Below are 25,127 nucleotides of genomic sequence, written 5' to 3'. Positions count from 1 at the left end.
GTGAGCGAGTGACTGGACATGCAAGCGGGTGAGTGAGCGAGTGACAGGTGAGTGAGTGGGTGGGTGAGTGAGTGAGTGAGTGACAGGTGGGTGAGTGGGCGGGAGAGTGAGCGAGTGACAGGTGGGTGAGTGGGTGGGTGAGTGAGCGAGTGACAGGTGAGTTAGCGGGTGAGTGAGTGAGTGACAGGTGGGTGAGTGGGCGGGTGAGTGAGCGAGTGACAGGTGAGTGAGTGAGCGGATGAGTGAGTGACAGGTGTGTGAGTGGGCGGGAGAGTGAGCGAGTGACAGGTGAGTTAGCGGGTGAGTGAGTGAGTGACAGGTGTGTGAGTGGGCGGGAGAGTGAGCGAGTGACAGGTGAGTGAGTGGGTGGGTGAGTGAGCGGGCAGTACCTGGCACGTGTCCACGCCGCCCTCCACGAAACCGGCACACACCATGTTGTCGGTGATGTCGAAGAGGCTGCCCTGCAGCGCTATGCACGCCTCGTTGGACAGCAGCGGAACCTCGGCCTCCTGCAGCGCGTCGGGCGAGCCGCCTGCACAAAGACAAAGGTGTCCCCCCCCCACCCCGCCGTGTAGCCTCAGCAGACTGTTGGGGCAAGTGCCGTCGGCGAGCGGCGCCTACGAAGGCCGGCACGGCGCGCGAGGAGGGAGAACGCACGGGCCGCGCAGAGAGAGGGAAGCCCGGGTGGGGGATTGAACCCCGCTCCCCTTAAGCCGTGAGGCCGCTGTGCGCTGCCGGTGGCCCCCTGCGACCCCTGCCGCCCAGAGGAAGGCTGGCAAGCGCGACCCACCCGTGCCCTCCCCGCGACCCCCTCCACCACCTCCACACAATCCCCCCGTGACCCCCCTACGACCTCTCGGCGACCCCAGCCGGAGCCCCCCCCCCCCCCCCCCCCCACCTAGAGACAAGTTTGCAGCTCACCTCCTTCCCTGGTGTTGCCCCAGCCGGCGATGGCACAGGTCATGTCGGCCGGGAAGTCCTGGTCCCCTTCCGGGAGGCACACCGGGGCGATGTAGTCTAGCGGCGGGGAGACATGGAGGGAGCGAGTGAGGGAGGGTTAGAGGGAGGGAGAGAGAGAGACATTTGGGAAGGAGCGAGTGAGTTAGAGAGGGAGGGAGTTAGGGAGGGATACAGATGGAGGGAGTGAGTTCGAGAGGGAGTGAGGGAGTAAGGGAGGGAGTGAGTTAGAGAGGGAGTGAGTTAGAGAAGGAGGGGAGGGAGTTAGGGAGGAATACAGATGGAGGGAGTGAGTTAGAGAGGGAGGGGAGAGAGGGAGTTAGAGAGGGATACAGATGGAGGGAGTGAGTTCGAGAGGGAGTGAGGGAGTAAGGGAAGGAGTGAGTTAGAGAGGGAGGGAGTTAGAGAGGGATACAGATGGAGGGAGGGAGCTAGAGAGGGAGAGAGGGAGTAAGGGAGGGAGTGAGTTAGAGAGGGAGTGAGTTAGAGAAGGAGGGGAGGGAGTTAGGGAGGGATACAGATGGAGGGAGTGAGTTAGAGAGGGAGGGACTGAGTTAGAGAGGGATACAGATGGAGGGAGTGAGTTAGAGAGGGAGGGACTGAGTTAGACAGGGAGCGATATGGAGGGAGAGAGTGAGTTAAGAGAGGGAGTGTGAGTTAGAGAGGGATACGGGGAGGGAGTGAGTTAGAGAGGGAGGGGTGGGGAGGGGAGGTTGGGCCTGGCACCGGTGAATTCGACGGGCTGGGCAAGGCGCATGAGGGCGATGTCGTTGTCGTTGGAGCTGGAGCTGTAGCCGGGGTGGATGTGGATGGCCGAGATGGCCACCGACTGCGACGGCGTCGCCGCGTGGTCCGACTGGAGGTGCAGGCCCAGCAGCGCGGCCCACGAGTCCATGTTCGAGTCCCGTCTGCGGTGGGGGGCGTGCCAGCGTGCCGCCGTGAACGTTGGGGGACGATCGCGAGCACGTGCCGGAGAATCGCTTCTCACTCACAGCGTTTGCCCCCCCCCACCCCCCCTCCCAGCGGTCAGGTTAAGGGTACACGGGGGATCTTTGTCTTCGTGTGCACGTGTGGTGTGTGCCTCCCGGACAAGCCCCCGACCGGCATTTTGGCTTTGCGTGTCACGCGTGTGCCATGTATCCCGTGCGAACAGCACTTGCCCCAGCAGTATGTTAAGGCTAAACGGGGGATCTTTGTCTTCGTGTGCACGTGTGGTGTGTGCGTCCCGGACGAGCCCCCGACCGGCATTTTGGCTTTGCGTGTCACGTACGTGTCACGCGTGTGCCATGTATCCCGTGCGAACAGCACTTGTTAAGGCTGCACGGGGGAGACTTGCGTGTGCGTGTGTGCGTGCGTGCGTGCGCGCCACTACCCACGCACCCCTCCACGCAGTGCGCCGCCGTCACCAGCCACTCGTCGTCCACGATGGAGGCGCCGCACAGATGCCTCCCGTTGTAGCGCAGCGACACGACCCAGGGCCAGCCCCCCGGCACCGCGTCCTGGCCGCCCACCACTCGCCCGCTGGGCACCAGCGGCCGCTTACCGCAGTCTGAGAGAGACGGGGGGGGGGGGGAGAAGGGGGGGGGAGGGTGCACAAAGACAAAGGTCCCCCGTGTAGCCTTCGCCGAACGGACCGTTGGGAGGCCCGAGCGTGACCAGTGCGGATAATCGTCACCGGTGTTGGGTCTCGAGCGGGAATCGAACTCGGGTCGCCGGGGGTTCGAAGCGCGCTGACCCGATGCACTACCGCTCCCCACTGTCCCACAAAGACAAAGGTTACCCCCCTCTCCGTGTAGCCTCAACGGACTTGTGGGGCAAGTTGCTGTTCGCGAGCAGCGCCCTAGGAAGGCCGGCACGGTGGCGTGTGGGCGAGGGGGTGGGTGGCCAGCGCCATCCACACTGTACCGGGTGCTCGATTGAGGCCGAGTTGACGTAGCGAGAGAGCCGGGACCGGTTTCAGATAATCGTCACCGGTGTTGGCTGTGAACTCGGTTCTCGGCGGGACCGTAGCGCAGAGCGCTAACGGCTACGCCACCGCTCCCCATACACAAGGTAAAGTTAAAGATCCCCCCCCCTACCCTGCGCTCCGTGTAGCCTGTAACAGACTGTTGGGGCAAGTGGTGTTGGCGAGTAGCAGCACCCTATGAAGGCCGGCACTGTGGCACACGAGAGGGCGGGTGAGCAGCACCGCGCCCGGCCGCCTTTGTCTCCCCTAAGTGGCGATATTTACTACACACCGCTATGCCGGGTACTCGTTTTAGAGTCGGCCTAGGGGGAGGGCCGAGCACCGGTTCAGATATTGGCCACGGTTCTCAGCCGTGAGCGGGAATCAAACTCGGGTCTCTGCCCGGTTGCTAGCGTGCGACTCATTGTCGGGAGGGGGGGGGGGCATGCAGCGTGGGGGGGCCGTGGGGGAGGGGGGGCAAGGGGGGGGCGAGGGGGGGGGCGGAGGCGGGCAGCACCTGGGGGGTTGCAGTTTGTCTGGACGACTTGGTTGGTTGGGCAGGAGATGCTGCGCATAGACACACGGAGGAGACGCACGGACACACACGGACACGCACACGGACACACATGGACGCACACGGACACACACCGATACACACGGATACACACGGACACGTGGATACACACGGACGCGCGGATCACGCGGATACACACAGATACGGACGGACACACACAGATACACACGGACGAACACACATGGGCAGGGAGACACCACGGACACACGGACACACACGGACACACGTACACACACGGACACACACGGACACATTGACGCGTCAGAGCGACGTTACTGTGGTCACATCTGTAGTCGCTACTCTCCACGTCTTCGATGTCGCTATCTGTTGTTGTTGTTGCACGTCTTCTGAACCTGCATACCTAGACGTTATGACGTCAGAGTGAGTACCTGAACGTTATGACGTCAGAGTGAGTACCTGGACGTTATGACGTCAGAGTGAGTACCAGAACGTTATGACGTCAGAGTGAGTACCTGGGTGTTATGACGCCAGAGTGAGTACCTGGGTGTTATGACGTCAGAGTGAGTACTTGGACGTTATGACAACAGAGTGAGTACCTGGACGTTATGACGTCAGAGTGAGTACCTGGGTGTTATGACGTCAGAGTGAGTACCTGGGTGTTATGACGTCAGAGTGAGTACCTGGGTGTTATGGCGTCAGAGTGAGTACCTGGACATTATGACGTCAGAGTGAGTACCTGGGCGTCAGTTGGATGGTGGCGATGGAGTTGCCGCTGGCGATGACGTAGGGACCGTACCCAGCAGCCCCTACCGAGCCGCTGCTGTTCGCTCCACTGTTGGACACAAAGACAAAGGAACCCCCACGACCGTGTAGCCTCGACAGACAGTTGGGGTCAAGTGCCGTCAGCGAACGTCGCCGCCTATGAAGGCCTGGCACGGCACCACGAGGGGGTGTAAAACATCAACAACAACCGCCATCCGCCACTAAGTGGTGGTGAGGTCACCACGACGCTTGTGCCAGGCTACGTGCACATTGAGGCCACGTGAAGTGTCGAACGCCCGCTGGCAGGAGGTCACGGGGCAGACCCAGGTCGACTGACTGAGATGACCGAGATGACTGGCTGATGCACCACCTGTGCTCCCTACTGTGGCAACTTGCTGTGCTTTAGCCACCCGGCGCTCCGCTCGTTGTTGTGAGCGTCGCTCCTCCGCCCACCGTTGTTGTTGGAGGGCGACTGCCTTCAACTGCCCAGTAGCGTCCTTCACGAGCCTCCTCCACAGAGGCCGATCTTGATACCGCTGGTACTAGTCATCGGCAAGTCCACTCAGCTCCATGTCCTGCTGTACCACATCACTCCATCTCTTCTCTAGCCCGTGTCGCGCTTGTTTAGCCCCCTCGATCTGGCCGGACAAAAGCTGTTTAGGCATGCGGTGGCTGGGCATGCGGGCTACATGACCCAGCCAACGCAGCCGTGCACGCCGGAGGAGATCACCGATGGGACTTTGCCCAGATCTTTTAAGGATTTGTGAGCTCCTCACACAATCCAGCCTGATTAAACCCAGGATGGATCGTAGGCTGGCCAGCCTAAATGTTTCTAACCAGCGAAGATGTTCCATTAGGGGGGTCCACGTTTTGCAAGCGTAGAGAAGGGAGGGAATGACCATGGCCGAGAAGACCTGAAGCTTCGTGCGGAGTGACAGACCAGGTAGCTTCCACACAGCATTACGCAACCGATGAAAATATATTGCTGATCGACCTCTGCTGTTAAACCGGAGCCAGTCAGGAGCACACTGCCCAGGTATGGGAAACCCTCCACTTTCTCCGATGGAACAAAATGCCCAGGCAGGTGCTTAGTTTTGGTGGGGCTGATGGTAAGACCCCACCTCTTAGGGGCACGCTCGAGTTTCAGCAGCAGCATCTCCAACTCCTCCTCTGAATGAGCATCAAATACCAAATCATCGGCATATATAACGTGGTTGACCAATAGGGAGCCATCCCTTGAACGCACCCAGGCATCGATCAGCCTCCCATTGTATCAGTACCAAATGGAAATTCCTCCGGTACAACTATTGAAGGCTTCACGAACTACGTGGTCAAAATTGATGTTAAATAAGGTGGGAGCCAGAGGACATCCCTGTCGCACCCCTAGGTGCACAGGGAATGGCTCTAACTCCCGGCCACGTAGTTTTACCCGGGCCCGCTCACCATCATGAAGGTCCTTAATGATCGTGAGCAGTGGGTCAGGGACTCCGAAAGCACGAAGAACAACCCAGAGCCCAGGCCTACTGATGGTATCATAGGCCTTGACGAGGTCAATAAAGCAGAGATGTAGGTCTTGTTGGAATTCCCTACACCTCTGCTGTAGCAGACGGACAGAAAATATGGTGCTTTCCTGAAACCACATTGGGGCTCCGCAAGCCTCTCCTCAGCGTGCCTAGCAAGGCGATGTTGAATAATCCTTGCCAGGACCTTTGCCGGCACACTGAGGAGTGATATATCCCTGTAGTTGTTACAGGGCATCCTTCCAATCCTGTGGAACCCGTCCAGTGTTATAATGTCATGTAAGGCAGTCTGTGCACAAACGCCACCCTCCCTCAGCATTTCGCTTGGGAGATCATCTCTGCCCGGTGCCTTTCCTGGTCTCAGACTCTGGATCGCCTTCAGTACTTCCTCAACAGAAGGCACCTCAGCCAACCACTCACAGGAGGTGACTTCTTCTTCCAATATTTGAGGCACCGCAGCCTCAGCAGGGTCATCCCCACTTTGTCCCGTGATGTTTTTCAAGTCGAGAGATTTCCCCTCTCCCAGAACTTCACAGAAATGCTCAGTAAATCTGCAAATCTGTTCCTGGGGGTCGGAGATTGGATCACCGTCTTGTCCCTGAATGATGGTAATAGGTGTGGGGCTACAGGTTACTTTTTTGATGGAGTTAAATAGGGATTCGTGATCGCGGGCCATTGAGGCAGACTCCATCTTCTCAGCAACCCGCGACCACCACCCATCCTTGCAGCGCCTCACGGCTCTCCTAACCTCCGAGCGAAGGCTGCAATAAGCCTCCACATTCTCTGATGTGGGATGCTGTAGACGATTAGAGTGGGCCTGTCGCTTTTTCTCAGCCATCCTGAACACCTCCCCTATCAGCCAGGGTCTCTGGGGAGGTCTGGACCGCGTACCCAAAGCAGCCATTGCTAGCTGCCTGAGTCACAGTCCAAAACCTCACCCATTTACTCTCGACATCTAGAGGAGTGGGGGACGATGCCAACCCCAGCCACAAGCGATGATGAAATTCTCGCTTGCAACTTTCATCAGCTAGCTGAGACCAGGCCACCTTAGGTTTGAATGGGATCCTGGGTGTACACCCACCACCGGGGTGGAAGAATAGCAGGCGCATCTTACAGATGACAAGTTGATGGTTAGAGGGCAGATCAGCTCCCCATTAGGTCCTGGTGTCAAGGACATGGGCCCGCTTCCGCTGTTCCATCACTATGTAGTCCAGTAGATGTTCTTGCTTGGACCCGGCATGCATCCATGATGTTGTGTGGATGCGTCGATGCCGGAACAGCGTGTTGGTAATTACAAGCCCATGGACTGCACAAAAATCTAGCCGCCTCCTACCGTTATTATTGAGCTGATATGGCCCATGCCTTCCAATCACTCCAGACCAGGTGCCAGCATCATGACCAAATCGGGCATTGAAGTCACCCAACAAGATGACTCTATCCCGAAGGGCCACTTTAGCTAGTACCTGTGACAGGAGGTAATAGAAGGCATCTGACTCATCGGCCTTGCCTGCATCTTTACACGGATGTTCGTCTTCGGTGGGGGCATAAGTAACCATGACCACCACTCCTCGCCTCCGGTTGATGGGAAGGCGAGCCCAAAGTAGACTGGGGCATTCAACTTCCCACACCTCACCGCCATGCTCCCACGCCCCCTTCATTATTTTGTTCAGAAGGTGATCTACTCCCTGTTTTTTGGTATTCTCCTGCCCCGAGTAGAGGGCTGTCCACCCCTAATGGTGGCAGGAGCCAGAGCAGTCCACCGGACCTCCGTAAAACCACAGAGATCCAGGCGGTACCGTTCCAGCTCCCGACAGAGGAGTGGCAGACTCTCCTCCGCAGTGAGCGTTCGAACATTCCACGTGGCCATCCGTCGTGGCTTTTTGTTGTTTCTGGAGGAGCCCCGAGGGTAGAGATTAAATCTCCTGGCTCCGCCAAATGGAGTTTGGCCAGGAGACGTCATAGATGTCTGTCCCCCAGGGGCCTCTGGCCCAAGCTTATTAATTAGATATTTTTCACGTGGTGTTGTGGTAATTAATTGAAGGTGAAGAGGTTACCAGCCCCTCGCACCCATCCAGAGCCCCCATTTAGCCGCTGTGGTGGTTACAGCCGCCCTGAGGGGACAGGCCAATCGGAATTGGCCCTTCCCCCCACAGCACTATCCACGACAGCGTTGACCATCCGGCACCACGAGGAGGTAGGGGGTTGTTTTTGCCGCGCACACACACACACGTGTAACACACAGACACTGGGAGGGAGGGAGAGGGAGAGGAGAGGGGGTGGAAGGTGGAAGAAGGAAGAGAGGGAGGGGAGGGAGGAGAGGAGAGGAGAGGGAAGAGAGGAGAGAGAAGAGAGGGTGGGAGGAGAGGGAGGGAGAAGATGGAGGGAGAAGAGGGAGGAGAGAGGGGGGAAAGAGAGGGAGGGATGAGAGGGAGAAGAGGGTGGGAGGGTTCAGAGGGAGGCGGAGAGGGAGGGAGGGGTGGGTGGGAGGGATGAGAGGTGGTAGAGGAGAACGAGAGAGGCAGGGAGGCAGAGGAGGACGGAGGGATGGGATGGGGGAAGGGGGGGTAGGGAGGTAGGGAGGGAGGGGGCAGGGAGGGAGGGGGAAGGGAGGTAGGTCGGGAGGGGGTAGGTAGGGAAGGGGTATGGAGGGAGGGAGGTGGTAGGGAGGGAGGGGGTAGGTAGGGAGGGAGGGGGTAGGTAGAGAGGGAGGGGGTAGGGAGGGAGGGGGTAGGTAGGGAGGGAGGGGGTAGGTAGAGAGGGAGGGGGTAGGTAGAGAGGGAGGGGGTAGGGAGGGAGGGGGTAGGTAGGGAGGGAGGGGGTAGGTAGGGAGGGGGTAGGTAGGGAGGGAGGGGGTAGGTAGGTAGGAGGTAGGGAGGGAGGTGGTAGGGAGGGAGGGGGTAGGTAGGAAGGGAGAGGGTAGGGAGGGAGGGGCTCTCACGGGTAGCCGGTGTAGAGGCAGACGAAGGCGTTGAATTCGGTGACCCAGGCGGAGCTGGAGCACACGCTGTGCCACTCAGAGTCCACCAGGAATTGGGCCACGCCGCTGGGGCCCACGCGGTTCTGCAGGCGAACTGCAGGCACAGAGCGCCGTTAGACCCCCGTTAGACAAGTGGGATGACGAGGATGATGATGAGGATGATGACGGGGCGGATGACGATGATGGGGATGATGATGAGGATGATGACGAGGATGAGGACAGTGGGGCGGATGAGGATGATGACGAGGATGACGATGAGGATTATGATGACGATGATGATGATGATAATGACGACGATGACGACAATGATGCCAATGATGACGTCGATGAGGACGATGATGACGATGATGATAACAATGACGATGATGACGACGATCTCCTACCGCAGTTCTTCTCGTCCGAGGCATCGCTGCAGTCGATGCTGCGGTCACAGACGGCCTCCCGGGGCACGCACTCCAAGTCCTGGCACTGGAACTGTCCCGGAGCGCAGGTCGCTGGGCACAAAGACAAAGATCCCCCGTGTAGCCTTAGCAGACCGGTGGGGCAAGTGCTGTTAGCAAGCAGCAGCAGCAGCACCTATGAAGGCTGGCACGGCTCACAGCTTGGCTGTGAGTCTGGCTGTGAGTGTGGCTGTGAGTGTGGCTGTGAGTCTGGCTGTGAGTGTGGCTGTGAGTCTGGCTGTGAGTGTGGCTGTGAGTCTTGGCCGTGAGTGTGGCTGTGAGTCCTGGCCGTGAGTGTGGCTGTGAGTATGGCTGTGAATCTGGTTGTGAGTTCCACTGTGAGTCTTGGCTGTGAGTCTGGCTGTGAGTGTGGCTGTGAGTCTGGCTGTGAGTGTGGCTGTGAGTGTGGCTGTGAGTTCCACTGTGAGTCTAGCTGTAAGTCTGGCTGTGAGTGTGGCTGTGAGTCTTGGCCATGAGTGTGGCTGTGAGTGTGGCTGTGAATCTGGTTGTGAGTTCCACTGTGAGTCTTGGCTGTGAGTCTGGCTGTGAGTGTGGCTGTGAGTCTGGCTGTGAGTGTTGCTGTGAGTATGGCTGTGAGTGTGGCTGTGATTGTGGCTGTGAGTCTGGCTGTGAGTGCGGCTGTGAATCTGGTTGTGAGTTCCACTGTGAGTCTTGGCTGTGAGTCCGGTTGTGAGTCTGGCTGTGAGTCTGGCTGTGAATGTGGCTGTGAGTCTGGCTGTGAGTCTGCCTGTGAATGTGGCTGTGAGTCTGGCTGTGAGTCTGGCTGTGAGTCTGGCTATGAATGTGGCTGTGAGCATGGCTGTGAATGTGGCTATGAATGTGGCTGTGAGTGTGGCTGTGAATGTGGCTGTGAGTTCCACTGTGAGTCTTGGCTGTGAGTCTGGCTGTGAGTCTGGCTGTGAATGTGGCTGTGAGTATGGCTGTGAGTATTGGCTGTGAGTCTGCCTGTGAATGTGGCTGTGAGTCTGGCTGTGAGTCTGGCCGTGAGTCTTGGCTGTGAGTCTGGCTGTGAGTATGGCTGTGAGTGTGGCTGTTAATCTGCCTGTGAGTTCAACTGTGAATCTGCCTGTGAGTCTGGCTGTGAGTTCCACTGTGAGTCTGGCTGTGAGTCTTGGCCGTGAGTGTGGCTGTGAGTCTGGCTGTGAGCCTGGCTGTGAGTCTGGCTGTGAGTCTTGGCCGTGAGTGTGGTTGTGAGTCTGGCTGTGAGTCTGGCTGTGAGTGTCGCTGTGAGTTCCACTGTGAGTATTGGCTGTGAATCTGGCCGTGAGTGTGGCTGTGAATCTGGTTGTGAGTTCAACTGTGAATCTGCCTGTGAGTCTGGCTGTGAGTTCCACTGTGAGTCTGGCTGTGAGTCTTGGCCGTGAGTGTGGTTGTGAGTCTGGCTGTGAGTCTGGCTGTGAGTGTGGCTGTGAGTTCCACTGTGAGTCTTGGCTGTGAGTCTGGCCGTGAGCGTGGCTGTTAATCTGGTTGTGAGTTCAACTGTGAATCTGCCTGTGAGTCTGGCTGTGAGTTCCACTGTGAGTCTGGCTGTGAGTCTTGGCTCTGAATCTGGCTGTGAGTGTGGCTGTGAGTCTGGCTGTGAGTTCCACTGTGAGTCTTGGCTGTGAATCTGGCCGTGAGCGTGGCTGTTAATCTGGTTGTGAGTTCAACTGTGAATCTGCCTGTGAGTGTGACTGTGAGTGTGGCTGTGAGTCTGGCTGTGATTCTGGCCGTGAGTGTGGCTGAGAGTGTGGCTGTGAGTCTGGCTGTTAATCTGGTTGTGAGTGTGGCTGTGAGCACGCCTGAGCCCGTCCGTACGTGGCATGCCGAGCCGCACGCCGGTGCTGAAGTTGGCACTGAAGCCGGCGCTGTTGATGGAGCTGTCGCTGGTGAACCTCACGGTCATGGCGTTCACCGTGCTGAACACGTCCTCTCGCGGGCCCGAGCCCGTGTACCGGCCTGCGCACCCGCACAGAGGCAAGGGTCCCCCGTATAGCCTCCACAGACGGCAGGCGCAAGTGGCGCTCGCGAGCGAGCGGCGGGGGGCGGCCACCGGAGCCGCCGCGCCATCGCTACGGCACGGCACGGCGAGCGAGCGAGCGAGCGTGGTGCGGTGTGCGACCGGGCTCCGCGTAAGCCACCCGCCGGCGCCCAGGGTTCGCAACGGGAATTTCCGGAATCGTCTCCCGAAACGTGCGCGCGTGTGGTGTGCGTGCGTGTGTAAGCGTGTGTGTATGTGTGTGCGTGTGGGTGTATGCGTGTATGCATGTGTGCGTGTGTGTGTATGCGTGTGTGTATGTGTGTGTATGCGTGTGTATGTGTGCGTGTGTATGCGTGTGTGTATGTGCGTGTATGCATGTGTGCGTGTGTGTGTATGCGTGTGTGTATGTGTGTGTATGTGTGCGTGTGTGTGCGTGTGGGTGTATGCGTGTATGCGTGTGTGTGTATATGCGTGTATGCATGTGTGCGCGTGTGTGTGTATGCGTATGTGTGCATGTGTATGCGCGCGTATGTATGCGTGTGTATGTGTGCGTGTGTATGCGTGTGTATGTATGCGTGTGTGCATGTGTGTTTATGCGTGTGTGCGTGTATGCGTGTGTGCGTGTCTATGTATGCGTGTGTATGTGTGCGTGTGTATGCGTGTGTATGTGTGCGTGTGTATGCGTGTGCGTGTGTGAATGTGTGTGTGGTGAGTGTGTGGTGAGCGTGTGCGTGTGTGTGTGCGTGTGTAGGGTGTGTGTATGTGCATGTGCGCGTGTGTGTGTGTGTGCGTGCGTCACCGATGAGTGGGGCGTCGGAGCCGTGCCCGTCGCGCAGCTCCACGTAGTCGTAGTTGTTCTCGAGGCTGAAGAGGCTGAAGTGCAGCAGCACGTTCTTGCCCTCGTCGGCCAACAAGTACCACGTGCCTGCAGAGCAGACGTGCAGAGGCAGAGGGAGGGTAGGTAAGAATTTCAACCTAAGAATTTCAACCTCAACCAACTACAGTCCTCCGCTCTACCAACTGAGCAGGGAGATGCGCACGCGGGCACATGGGGAGAGGGAGACGTGGTGAGAGAGAGACATGGGAGAGAGAGAGAGAGAGACATGGGGAGGGAGAAAGAGAGAGACACACACATGTATGGGGAGAGAGAAACGTGGGGAGAAAACGAGACGTGGGGAGAGTGAGATATTTGGGGAGAGAGTTCCAAGCGGATTTTATGTGGCCAGGTTAGAATTAGAGACTAGGATAGGAGTCTCATTTGTTTCAGGAGGCGATGGTTGCTCTGTGGTCTAGCCTAGGTCACTCCCAGTGGCATATCTCCCTGTACATCAGTCTGCTGCCAGTAGGAGGCGATGGTTGCTCTGTGGTCTCGCCTAGGTCACCCCCAGTGGCAGCTCTCCCTGTACATCAGTCTGCTGCCAGTAGGGGGCGATGGTTGCTCTGTGGTCTAGCCTCGGGGCACCCCCAGCGGCAGCTCTCCCTGTACATCAGTCTGCTGCCAGTAGGGGGCGATGGTTGCTCTGTGGTCTCGCCTAGGTCACCCCCAGTGGCAGCTCTCCCTGTACATCAGTCTGCTGCCAGTAGGTGGCGATGGTTGCACTGTGGTCTAGCCTAGGTCACCCCCAGTGGCAGCTCTCCCTGTACATCAGTCTGCTACCAGTAGGAGGCGATAGTTGTTCTGTGGTCTCGCCTAGGTCACCCCCAGTGGCAGCTCTCCCTGTACATCAGTCTGCTGCCAGTAGGGGGCGATGGTTGCTTTGTGGTCTAGCTTCGGGGCACCCCCAGCGGCAGCCGTGGCCGCAACCCGCGGGGGCCGATGCGGCGCTCACAGTCGGCGTTGTCCATGTAGGCGAAGGGGAATCTCGGCGACGTGAAGGTGACGTTCGGCTCACGCAGCTCGTGGGGGCCGCCGCAGTCCCCTGCGGGCCAAACAAAAATAAACCAAACGGCACCGCGGTCAAGGCCCCCCCCCCACCCCGCGCCAGTCGGCAGACAAACCACGGCGGCCGCGGCGCCGGTGGCGGTGATGTTGATGATGGTAGTCACGGTGGTGGCGGTGGTGGCGGTGGTGATGGCGGCGGTGGTGGCGGCGACGGGAATGGCGGTGGTGGCGGCAGTGGCGGCGATGGTGACAGCAGTGGCGGTGGCGGTCGGTGATGTTGGTGGCGGTGGTGGTGGCGGTGACGGTGGGGTGATGGCGGTTTCGACAGTGATGACTGCGAGTTATACGTGTCGACACTTAGGGTGATGCATAGACGACACGGGCCTCTCCGCAAGTCCACACGGGCCTCTCCGCAGGGCCTCTAGGCAAGTCCACACGGGCCTCTCCGCAGGGCCTCTAGGCAAGTCCACACGGGCCTCTCCGTTAGTCCACACGCCGAAGAGGCCCCACCGCCCCGGCGGGACGAGAGACTCACGGGGGGGGGGAGGGGGAGTCGTCGTGGGCACCGGCGTCGTGATGATGAAGGGGGTGGGCTCGGGGTAGGGCGACTCCGGGCAGGCCCCGGGCTCCAGGGAGATGTCGTCGAGAGCCACCTCGCTTTCGCTCGCCCTGCGCCGCGCCTCGAACACCACCTGGGAGTAGAGTGGATAACCCGTTATTAAACAGTGCCCCCTAGTGGTGAGATGTTAACTCCCTCGCCTGGTATACAGGAGGTCGTGGGTTCGATCCTGACCCTGACGCCTGCTGTAAATTTGGAGTTTGCGTGTCTCTCTCTCTCTCTCTCATCATCATCACGGTGGCTAGGAGATGTTAACTACCTCGCCTGGTATGGAGGAGGTTGTGGGTTCGATACTATCCCTGACGTTTGTTGTGTGTGTGTGTCTCCCTCTCTCTCTCTCTCTTCCAGTGGTCGTGTGGATTTTTCTCCGGGTCCTCCGATTTTTCCCCTCCACATTTAGAAATGAACGTCACACGTACATTTCCACGCGATAATGAGAAGCCGCCACTTCGTTGAGCCAGGGTCGCTTTTGAAAAAGAGCTGCATAGGCTCAGTGTGGTCTTGCCTGGTAAAATAAAAACAGTGGGAAGGGGAAAAAAAACCACCCCAAGACGAACCAACATAATTTACCCACTCAGGAAAGCGCCGGCATCGGCACGCGGTGTTTCCAATTTGCCAAATTCGAAGAATGACACCGCGAGTTACTCATTTGGCATCGCACTCACACACAGCACCAAACCTCGCCAACCTCTACCGATGGCAGCGGAATTAGACGCCCGCTCGCAGGCCAGGTGCCACACAGGGACAGCTGTCACTGGGGGTGCCCCTAGGCTGGACCACGTAACAATCATCACCCCCCCCCCCCGCCGCCTACTAATAACAGACTCATGCTCCTTAGAAGGACAGGCGCCGAGTCCAAGTCGTGCCACACTACGACACAAGGACAGCTGACACTGGGGGTGCCCCTGGGCTAGACCACAGAGCAACCATCACCTTCTCCTGGCAGCAGACTGATCTACAGAGAAAGCTGCTAATGGGGGTGCCCCCAGGCTAGACCACAGAGCAATCACCGCCTCCTACTGGCAGCAGACTAATGTACAGGTTGAGCTGACACTGGAGTGACCTCGGCTAGACCACAGAGCAATCAACGTCCCCCGACTGACAGCAGTCTTGACACCCGCCGCTCACACGCCAGATGCCGAGTCAGCCTTGTGCCGCGGCAGGGACCGCTGGCACCGGAGGGGGGGGGGGGGGGGTGGGTGCCTCGTCGAACGTGCCGAGAAGCGACGTCGTAGTGCTCCGGGACAGCCGCGACGCATAGGGCGAGGGCGGCATTGCCCAAGGACAAACTCGAGACGTCACGATTAAACGCAGAGAGGGGGGCACCTGGCATCGGCGGGGCAGCTGTGCATGGTCACAGCAGAGCTCTCGGGCGCGCGATCATCGACGGCCCTTCCCCATCGGACCGCGGGTGGCAAAAGCAGGCGCCAGGCCTGGTCAGGCCCAGGCCTAGCGCCTGCTTTTGTGGTATCGGGCGGCTTGACCCACGCTCGACGCGGATGATCGGCGAGGGCCGGCTGTGTCTCGCTAGGCCCGCTAGGCCCCGGGCCGAAGCCTGCGACCGATTCATTGCTAATGAACGAAGAAGGAAGGAGTGGCGGTCGGACCTGGAAGCTCTGCGATTGGTTGAAGGAGAGCTGCCCGTAGTTCCACTGGTTGCCGTAGTTGCCCTCCTTGAACCACAGGGGAACGTCGGCCGCTCCCTCCGTCCGCAGGGACAGGGAGAGGCGATAGACGTTCCGCCCATACATGTGGTACCTGCGGACAGGAAACACACAGCGGGGATACAAGAGACACAGGTATGAAGATATGGGACACACAGGGAGATGTACAGGGACACACACACAGAGGGACACACACAGAGACACACTAACGCCGACCTCGCATATGCCCATTTGCTTCAACGTTGGGTTACGTTTGGCCAAGCGATGACGTTACGTTTGGCCAACTAAACATTGGCCAAACGTAATGCTCCGATTGCTCTTTGCTTATTTTGCCCTGCGGTATTTTGTGGCCTCAGAATGAAAAGAATAAATTACAATGGGAGACGTTTTGGGCAATGGCCCTTCTTCATGGCACATTCATGTGTCGCCTATTATGTCAGTCGGCAAGTTACTCGGTGACTTGGCAAGGAATGAACGGGTAGAATGTAATTATCTACAACTTTAATATTGATAACATCAATGAAAGTAAATTGCCTTAATAACAAATTGTATTACATGTGAACAAAGTAAATACACTTACCTGAGCCACAGTCCGGTTGAAAAACATGGAGTGACGAAGTCATGGTGGCCATATTGCATGGGGGTCGTCATGGCGCCCATGCAATATGGAGGCTGTAATGTTGGCCATGTTGCATGAGTAACTTCACGGTGGCCATGTTGCATGGGGAACATCATGGTTGCCATGTTGCATGGGGGACGTCATGGCAACCACATTGCATGGAGCTTTCTTCCTAGCAGCCGATTGGCCAGTGCGGTGAGAGTGATGATGCAATCCCTAGCAACTACTGCCTTGCCCCGGGATTTGCGATCTCACCTCGGATTAACATTTTTTACAACAAAAATCACGGTTTATCCCACGGAGTTTTGGGGTCTACTGCATTGCCTATACTTGGGGCCTCCTAGTTCCCAGCCAACTCCACGCAGCTCTACGGAGTCTGTAAGGGCGCAGGAGCACGAGTAAAAAGTACATGCCCCTCGACACATTTGTGTCTCTGCAGCTTCCAGTTGTGGTGACAACTTCCAGTTCACGGCAGCGTCGAGGAGCTTCAACCCCGTGGACTTCCCCCAGGAAGCTAAAACAACAACAACAACACAAACTGCCGCTGGATCGTTGAGTGGGCGCGTGGGCGAGCGGGTGTGCGGGTGGGTGGGTAGGTGAGTGCGCGAATCGAATTAGTGGGCGAGTGCATGAGTGAGAGGTTGAGTGAGCAGGCAAGTTACGGAGCAACTTGGCAAAGGGATGAGTGAATGAGTGGCGCGTCAGAGCTGTGTCCATCATCATCAAATGCACTCTGACTTTCACGAAACCTCTAAAGCCCTCTATCTGTCTGGGCCAGGCTTTCGAGCAGCCCCGAGATTGGCTCCCGCGCCTCTGAGTTGTTGACGCGTCTGCAAAATCTGGCGCGTTATAAATGTCATTATTATTATTACAGCTACCCACACCCTCTACACGGCTCCGCCTGTACAGCAATTGCAAAGGGGGCTGCTCGTGAAGGGCAACGCGCGGTCGCATTCACCAGAACTTGAGGCACGTGGGGTTGGGTTCGGGGTCCAAGGTAAATGTGCGGATGCTCGTGGCGATGCCGCTGTTCTGGTTCCGGATGTAGAACCCTGCGGAGGGGGGGGGGGGGGGGGGGTGGGAAATCAGGAAGAACAATCATGCAAACGCACGGTTCTGTAACAAGACTTCGTGCATAAGTGTGGCACGGGCTGTTAAGTAGGGGAGCGGCAGTGTAGCGGTTTGATTCCTGCTCATGGCCAACACCGGTGGAAATTATTTGAACAGGTCATGGGCCTCCCCCCTAGGTCGACTCAGCCTCAAATGAGTACCTGGTGCGGTGTGTAGTAAACATCGCCACTGGGGTGGACAAAGGCGGCCGGGCGTGGTGCTGGCCACCCATCCCCTCGTGTGCCGTGCCGGCCTTCACAGGTGCTGCTCACTCACAGCACTTGCCCCAACAGTCTGTTACAGACTATAAGGGGAATCTTTGTCTATGTAAGTAGGGGTCTAAGATAAGCCCCCCCTCCCACATCCCCCCATTTAAAAAGTCACATGAGGGTAAGATGACTGGTCAGGACTCTTAAGTATTTTACTTGTCTAGGCCAGCGGTTCTCAACCGGGGGTACGTAGACCTCAGGGGACACGTGGAAATGTCCGCGGGGAGGTGTGTGAGGGCGAGTTATGAATGTGCGAAATTGTACCGTACATGACAGCCACTGGATGAATAATCACGTCGCATGAGTCCGCCAAGATAAAATAACGACGGAAAACAGGTGAATCCATATGGTGACCCAGAGCGATAATAGAGACCCTTTGTGAACTCATTGATGGCAAACAATGTTGGGTTTCCAAGAGCAACCGGCGAGCCCCGAGCAAATGACGTCACGCATTGCTCGGCTTCGGTTTACGCTTTCCCTTTTGCTTATCAATTCGCTTCCAAGTTACTCAGCTCGTCGGGGTATACCTCGCAAAGTGTACGATTGGTGAAAACATCGACGATGTTCACGAGTCATACATTCATAACAGCCGCCAACAGAAACCTTTACAACCACCGCTCTTAAGCATTTGACTTGCATGGGCAATGCAACGCTGATTGCTTCGGCGCAATCCGTTGCACCGCGTGTGAAGCACCAAATCAAAGAGAAGGGGAGCCGATGGCAACCCACGTGCATGTTGCTGTACAGCACGCGGGCCAAGAGCCGAGAGAGTCACGGAGAGGGTATAACATCAAAGTGTGGAAACTGCAGTTGATCATAGATAATCATCGGGCTGCGTCCAACAGTAATCCGGCTGTTGTCTTTGTACAACTGTGATGGGACTTTGTGGGATGAACGTTGACACTTATAAGGGGCATGGGGTGGCCAATAAGATCTGAATTGGTCTGTAATAAGGTAGGGCACTGATAAGGCGTTTACAGCTATGTAGTAGTGTAGTGTTAAGTGTAGTGTATATTAGTGTATAGTGTAGTGTATAGTAGGATATAGTGTCGTGTATAGGATGAACGTTGACATTTATAAGGGGCACGGGGTGGCCAATGAGGCCTGAATTGGACTGTAATAAGGTAGGGCACTGATAAGGGGTTTACAGCTATGTAGTAATGTCGTGTATAGTGTAGTGTATAGTGTAGTGTATAGTGTCGTGTATAGTGTAGTGTATAGTGTAGTGTATAGTGTAGTGTATAGTGTAGTGTATAGTGTAGTGTATAATGTCGTGTATAGTGTAGTGTATAGTGTAGTGTATAGTGTACAGTATAGTGTAGTTTATAGTGTAGTGTATAGTAGTGTATAGTGTAGTGTATAGAATGAACGTTGATAATTATAAGGGCACGAGGTGACCAGCAAGATCTGAATTGTTGACATTTATAAGAGCACGGGGTGACTAGGCCACTGATAATGGGTTCACAGGCATGATAACACTACGGCACATGTCGCTTTAATGTGGTTGTTGCGGAAATATTTATGGTACTGTATCCAATCACGGTCGTTAGTTAATATTAAAGCGGCGAGTTCACCAAGGTGGTCATCGTGTTGCGCCATCGTCAGGAGAGTTAACGCCGCGAAGGCCGTCAACATTGCTTGAAAACTGCCAATAATACCGTTGGATCTTTACAGTGCATAGTGCGTAAATAGGGGACTCGAAAAATGGACGGCAACGGTATTTTGGCGGGAAATAACCGGTGTAGGTGTTAACTCCGGTGTTGGTGTTAACTCCGGTGTAGGCATTCATATTCTTAGCTCTTTTGGTAAAGCCACGTTGAAGGGAAACAATAAAATATATATAAAACAATTAAAATTCTCACGACGTTTCGACCATAACACAAACGGTCGTCATCAGGTGTAGGTGTTAACAACGGTGTAGGTGTTAACAACGGTGTAGATGTTAACTCCGGTGTTGGTGTTTACAACGGTGTAGGTGTTAACAACGGTGTAGGTGTTAACAACGGTGTAGATGTTAACAACGGTGTAGGTGTTAACAACGGTGTAGGTGTTAACTCCGGTGTAGGTGTTATCAACGGTGTCGGTGTTAACAACGGTGTCGGTGTTAACAACGGTGTAGGTGTTAACAACGGTGTAGGTGTTAACAACGGTGTAGGTGTTAACTCCGGTGTAGGTGTTAACAACGGTGTCGGTGTTAACTCCGGTGTAGGTGTTAACTCCGGTGTCAGTGTTAACTCCGGTGTAGGTGTTAACAACGGTGTCGGTGTTAACAACGGTGTAGGTGTTAACAACGGTGTAGGTGTTAACAACGGTGTAGGTGTTAACAACGGTGTCGGTGTTAACTCCGGTGTAGGTGTTAACTCCGGTGTCAGTGTTAACTCCGGTGTAGGTGTTAACAACGGTGTAGGTGTTAACTCCGGTGTAGGTGTTAACTCCGGTGTTGGTGTTAACAACGGTGTAGGTGTTAACAACGGTGTAGGTGTTAACAACGGTGTAGGTGTTAACTCCGGTGTTGGTGTTAACAACGGTGTAGGTGTTAACAACGGTGTAGGTGTTAACAACGGTGTAGGTGTTAACTCCGGTGTAGGTGTTAACAACGGTGTAGGTGTTAACTCCGGTGTCGGTGTTAACAACAGTGTAGGTGTTAACTCCAGTGTAGGTGTTAACAACGGTGTAGGTGTTAACTCCGGTGTAGGTGTTAACTCCGGTGTAGGTGTTAACTACGGTGTAGGTGTTAACAACGGTGTAGGTGTTAACTCCGGTGTAGGTGTTAACTCCGGCCACCAGTGGTGATGGTGAAGCCAGCGTCATGGCGGGAGTGATGGCGGCCGGGCGTCTTTCTATTTCATTGTTACCCGGCGTGAGGCCCCACTAGGCTGCTGTGTAGCTCTCCATCGGAAGCGACCCTGGCCGTCGCAAATGATAGCTCACCATCGTCGTCGCCGTCATCATCACGCGGGAGTTTACCGCGGGCAAATAATCTAGACGCGTTGGTGACGTCGATTCCAAACGTGGAGGGGAAAAAAAAAACGGAAGACCCGGAGAACGATCCACGTGGCCATAGGGGAGAACACGCCAACTCCAAATATACAGCAGCAGGCGTCAGAGCGGCAGGGTCGAACCCAGGACCTCCTGTATACTCGGCGAGGAAGTTAACATCTCCTAGCCACCGTGGCGCCCTAGCGAGAGCTAGCCGGTGACTTACAGCATGTGCTGTAACACGTGGGCTCACAGCTGAGCGTGACGTTCTACCAACAGTACAGATAAATGTGGAGTCACCGGAACTGGACGTGAAATGCTCTCCTGATCGGAAGTCCTAACCATACGCATCGTTTAGTACCCAAGGCGTCCTGCACACCCACGGTTTTGTAACAAGACTGACAAGACGAGCTTGGCTTCACAGCACTGCTCCCCGATCTCTACTCTTCGGCAACCCCTCGTGCGGGAAAACACAAGCCTCTGCGTGCGTGTGTGCGTGCGCACCTGACGAGTTCCCAAAGGTGTGGTCCACGTCCGGGCCGGTGTTAGCTGGAGAGCTGGGCCCGCTCAGCCGCTCCCAGTCGGCGCTGTCGTAGGGGTCCTGGTCCCAGTAGCACCAGCCCGACTCGAAGGAGCAATCCACCAGCTCCTTGTCTGCACACAGACAAAGAGTGGGTGAGTGAGTGGATGAGGATGGGTTGTGTGGTTGTGTGTGTTGGGCGGGTGAGTGAGCTAGTGGGTGAGTGGGTGGGTGAGTGAGCGGGTGAGTGAACTAGTGGGTGAGTGGGTGGTTGAGTACTCGTTAGTTCGGATAAAAAGTCTATCCCTGTGAAGGGAGTGAACGGGTGAGTGAGTGGGTGAGTCAGTGAGCGGGTGAGTAAACTAGCATGTGACTGAGCGAGTGAGTGAGTGGGTGATTGGTTAAGAACTCCTGAGTCCGGAAAAGTCTAGCACGATGAAGGGAGTGAGTAAGTGGGTGAGTGGGTTAGTAAGCGGGCGAGTGAGTAAACTAGCAGGTGAGTGAGCAAGTGGGTGAGTGAGTGGGTGAGTGAGTGGGCGAGTGGGTGAATAAGCGAGCAGGTGAGTAAACTGGTGAGTGAGTGAGTGGGTGAGTAAGCGAGCGAGTGAGTAAACTAGCAGGTGAGTGAGCGAGTGGGTGAGTGAGTGGGTGAGTCAGTGAGTGAGCGAGTGGGTGAGCAAGCGGGCGAGTGAGTAAACTAGCAGGTGAGTGAGCGAGTGGGTGAGTGAGTGGGTGAGTCAGTGGGTGAGTGGGTGAATAAGCGAGCGGGTGAGTAAACTGGCGGGTGAGTGAGCGAGTTGGTGAGTGAGTGGGTGAGTCAGTGGGTGAGTGGGTGAATAAGCGAGCGGGTGAGGAAACTGGCGGGTGAGTGAGCGGGTGGGTGAGTGGGTGGTGAAATACTCGTGAGTTGGGAGAAGTCGAATGCGGTGAAGGAGACGCTGAAGCCTCCTCGCACTTGGCTGCTGTCGGAGGTGAACTCCACGGTGAGCTCGTGAGCGAAGGCCCGCACGTCGCCAGGGTTCGTCGTTCCCGTCAACGAAGCTGTCACAGGGAGAGAGAGAGAGAGACAGAGAGGGAGACCAGCTCAAGTCTTTTCCGAACCCCTGTTTCAGATCCCGGAGAAGCTCCCCTCTAGGGGGTAGGCACAGGTGGGGGGGGGGGAGGGTGCAGGTGGAACGAAAGGTCAGACGTTGCAGCGATCGTTCGTTTGTTCGACGGACAGACGGACGGTTATCAGATGCACGGACGGCAGAGCGCGCTCACCCAGCCTCTCCTTGGCGGCGCCAATCCCCTTGTAGATGTTGACAAAGTCGTACCGGTCTTCGAGCTCAAACGCCGAGAAGGTGAACTGGACGGCGTAGCCCTCAGGGGCGCTGTTGGAATAACGGCACGGTGGTCAGGACCGTCGCCGGCACAAGCCGGCTTCAGAGGAAACGTCCGGGGTGAGGGCGCGTCTTAGTCATTCACTCACTCACTCACTCACCCGTCCACTAACTCATTCGCCCACTCACTCCCTCACCCACTCACTCACTCACTCACTGACTCACTCACTGACTCACTCACTCGCTCAATCACTCACCATTCACTCACTCGCTCACTCGCCCACACACTTGCTCACCCACCCACTCACTCACTCACCCACCCACCCACTCACTCACTCTCCTACCCACTCACTCACTTACTCACTCACTCACTCACCCATTCACTCACCCATTCACCCACTCGCTCACTCGCCCACACACTCGCTCACTCACTCACTCACTAACTCATTCGCCCACTCACTCCCTCACCCACTCACTCACTCTCCAACTCACTCACGAGCTCGACCACCCCGCACGCCCAAATACCCCCCTACCCACCGTATGAGCCAGCGGCAGTTGGCGTCGTTCTCGTAGTTGTTGGGGAAGTTCATGGAGTTGAAGCTCCCGGACGTTCCCGTGAACAGGAAGTTGTCGTCACAACTCGACGCTGCAGAGAGACACACGTGTGTCGAGGGTCACGGACGTTCCTAGCATGTCCTTACGGACCACGTAGAGCTGGCAACCAGGAGGCCCCGGGTATAGCCAATGCTCGTAACATCCAGCTAGGCTGTAATTGTAGTGGTCTCCGAAATACCGTGGGATAAGCTGTGATTTTTTCGTGGTTAAATATGTGAATCCGAGTAAGGTCATGAATCTGGCAGACATGGCGCATCCGTCATATACACAGCCCTCTCTCTCCTCGTGTGCCCTGGACAGAAGTCCGTTCAGCATGGGCGAGTGGGCCCAACAAAACCCTGGAGAGGGGGCGGCTTTGTCGAGCTCCCTGCCTCCAGCGGGGGCTTTGCACCGACAGGGCATTGCAGGGTGCCGCAGTGGCCAGGAGATGTCATCTTCCTGGCCTGGCATGCAGGAGACCGTGGGCTCGATCCCGGACCCTGATGAAGCCTGTCGTATGTATGGAGTCCGCTCGCTCTCTCTCTCTCTCTCCCCGTAGTGGTCGTGTGGACCGTTCTATAGATTCCTCCGGTTTTGCCCCACCCCCCTGCTCCACATCGAGAAACGTGCACTTAAGATTATTTCGCTGCCACTATAAATTGTTCCCACACGTAATAGGAGTCACTTTGATGAGCTATCATCGCGTGTGTGACCAGGTCGCCTCTCCAACAAAGAGCTAGTAGCTCAGTGGGCTTCGGTAAAATAAAATAATTTCGTGCAAAAATTTATACCGTTTGGTTCTTTCGGTAAAGTCACGTAGGTAGAGATAAAATCATATGAAATAAAATCGAACAAATCACGACGTTTCGATCGCGACACAAGCAATCCTCATCAGGTGGAAACACCACTGCAAGAAAAAAATGCCGTGGTGTTCCCGTCTGATGAGGGTTGCTTGTGTCGCGATCGAAACGTCGAGATTTGTTTCATTCTATTCTATTTCTACCCACGTGACTTTACCGAAAGAAACCAAAGAGTATGGATTCCTGCGGTCACGAAAGCTTCAAATCAAGAGTGTAAAATTTAGTTTTAACCCGTACCATATGCGCGGTTTTGTGCGGTCTACCCAGTGCCGTCGGGGGTTCAATATTGGGGATGAAATGCCAACGGGATGAAAGAGGAGGGCGAGGCTGGAGGGGCGTATCCCCCCTCCCTCATCGACGTACTGCAGGAGACTTCGTCGGAGGCGTCGTTGCAGTCGTTGACGCCGTCGCAGTGCGCGGACAGGGGGATGCACGAGATGTCGGCGCACACAAACTGACCCGCGGGACACGGGGCTGCGCGGGCGCACACACAAAGACAAAGACGTGTGTGCGCAAATGCACACACGTTCACACAGAGATTTAGCATCACACAGCGGCCAGGCTGGTGCTGGTGACGGACGCGGGCATTTTCACGGAGCTTACATTGCAGAGTTTCCCTCTCGTGAGACCCTGGGTAATTTGTTGATTAATTAAGTAGATCAGCCTCAAGTAGGCCTATGCCATCCACAACAGGGTAAAGAGACCATGCATAATCGGTTGACTACTAAAATACATAAGCCTTACGTAGGCCAATGGTCTCTACAACAGAATTGTGTGACCCGGCGTAATCCGTTGATGACTAGAATAGATAAGCCTAAAGTAGGCCAAAGGTCTCTACAACAGAATGGAGGGACCCGGCGTAATCCGTTGGTGTCTAGAATTGAAAAGCCGAGAGTAGACCAACGGCTTCTACAATAGAATCCTGCCTTGCGTGATCCTACGCTGAGGCAGCTGCACAACCGCTTATTCCTACTCGAGCTACGTAGCAACAATCCAATTCGCATCCGTGGTAGAAAATGTGTTCTCTAATATATTCATCGCATCATATCCAATTCATATTATGAAAACACGTGTTATAGGATAATAGACTGCACTTTTGAATCTGTTTAAGTTTACAATACGTTGAGCTGAAACAGTCACAATCGGCGTGCCGTTAAGACGGCTTGTGTGCCACGTGACCATCGTCTGACCTGTTTGGCTGTGGCGGGGTGGTGGAGGGCCTTGACGACACAAAAGTTTGGCCGGATTACAACGTAGTGGCCTCACTCAAAACCGCCATTACAGAGCACGGTACTGGGCCACGACAAACCCCATCTGTGTTAAACTTTAAATACGAGGCGATTCATCCAGCCACAAGCCACGGAGCAGTGTGGGGGGGAGGGGGACCACTCACGAGTCGTGGGGATTATAGGGGTGGGCTCGGGATAGGGCGCATCCAGGCAGGCCCCAGGCTCCAGCGAGATGTCGTCCAGCGCTATCTCGCTGCTGCCCGCCCTCCGCCGGGCCTCAAACACAACCTGCAATGGAGAAAGAAAAAACGGCAACCGATGCAGAAAGACCTCTTTGTGACCA

General features: G+C 56.1%; 1 protein-coding gene across 1 annotated transcript in view; it reads right to left on the bottom strand.

Moving 5' to 3' along the window:
- LOC116955839 (MAM and LDL-receptor class A domain-containing protein 1-like) overlaps positions 1-25,127 on the bottom strand; it is a 112,062-nt gene that overhangs the window by 2,389 nt on the left and 84,546 nt on the right. Inside the window, exons 49-68 of the mRNA XM_076053755.1 lie at positions 24,949-25,072; positions 23,919-24,029; positions 22,639-22,747; positions 22,043-22,152; positions 21,680-21,820; positions 20,764-20,913; positions 16,860-16,953; positions 15,226-15,376; positions 13,535-13,691; positions 12,947-13,036; positions 11,917-12,042; positions 10,955-11,095; positions 9,080-9,190; positions 8,658-8,790; positions 4,174-4,269; positions 3,420-3,469; positions 2,338-2,506; positions 1,684-1,865; positions 922-1,017; positions 390-532 (exon numbers count right to left, since the gene is read on the bottom strand). Of these exons, the coding sequence (XP_075909870.1) occupies positions 390-532; positions 922-1,017; positions 1,684-1,865; positions 2,338-2,506; positions 3,420-3,469; positions 4,174-4,269; positions 8,658-8,790; positions 9,080-9,190; positions 10,955-11,095; positions 11,917-12,042; positions 12,947-13,036; positions 13,535-13,691; positions 15,226-15,376; positions 16,860-16,953; positions 20,764-20,913; positions 21,680-21,820; positions 22,043-22,152; positions 22,639-22,747; positions 23,919-24,029; positions 24,949-25,072 (2,484 nt within the window). The remainder of the gene's footprint in view (positions 1-389; positions 533-921; positions 1,018-1,683; positions 1,866-2,337; positions 2,507-3,419; positions 3,470-4,173; positions 4,270-8,657; positions 8,791-9,079; positions 9,191-10,954; positions 11,096-11,916; positions 12,043-12,946; positions 13,037-13,534; positions 13,692-15,225; positions 15,377-16,859; positions 16,954-20,763; positions 20,914-21,679; positions 21,821-22,042; positions 22,153-22,638; positions 22,748-23,918; positions 24,030-24,948; positions 25,073-25,127) is intronic.

Source organism: Petromyzon marinus, chromosome 62 (genome assembly GCF_048934315.1).
Source record: "Petromyzon marinus isolate PM22_M1 ecotype Great Lakes invasive population chromosome 62, UKy_Petmar_22M1.pri1.0, whole genome shotgun sequence".
Classification (NCBI taxonomy): Eukaryota; Metazoa; Chordata; class Hyperoartia; order Petromyzontiformes; family Petromyzontidae; genus Petromyzon; species Petromyzon marinus.
This window is presented reverse-complemented; position numbering and strand designations above follow the sequence as displayed.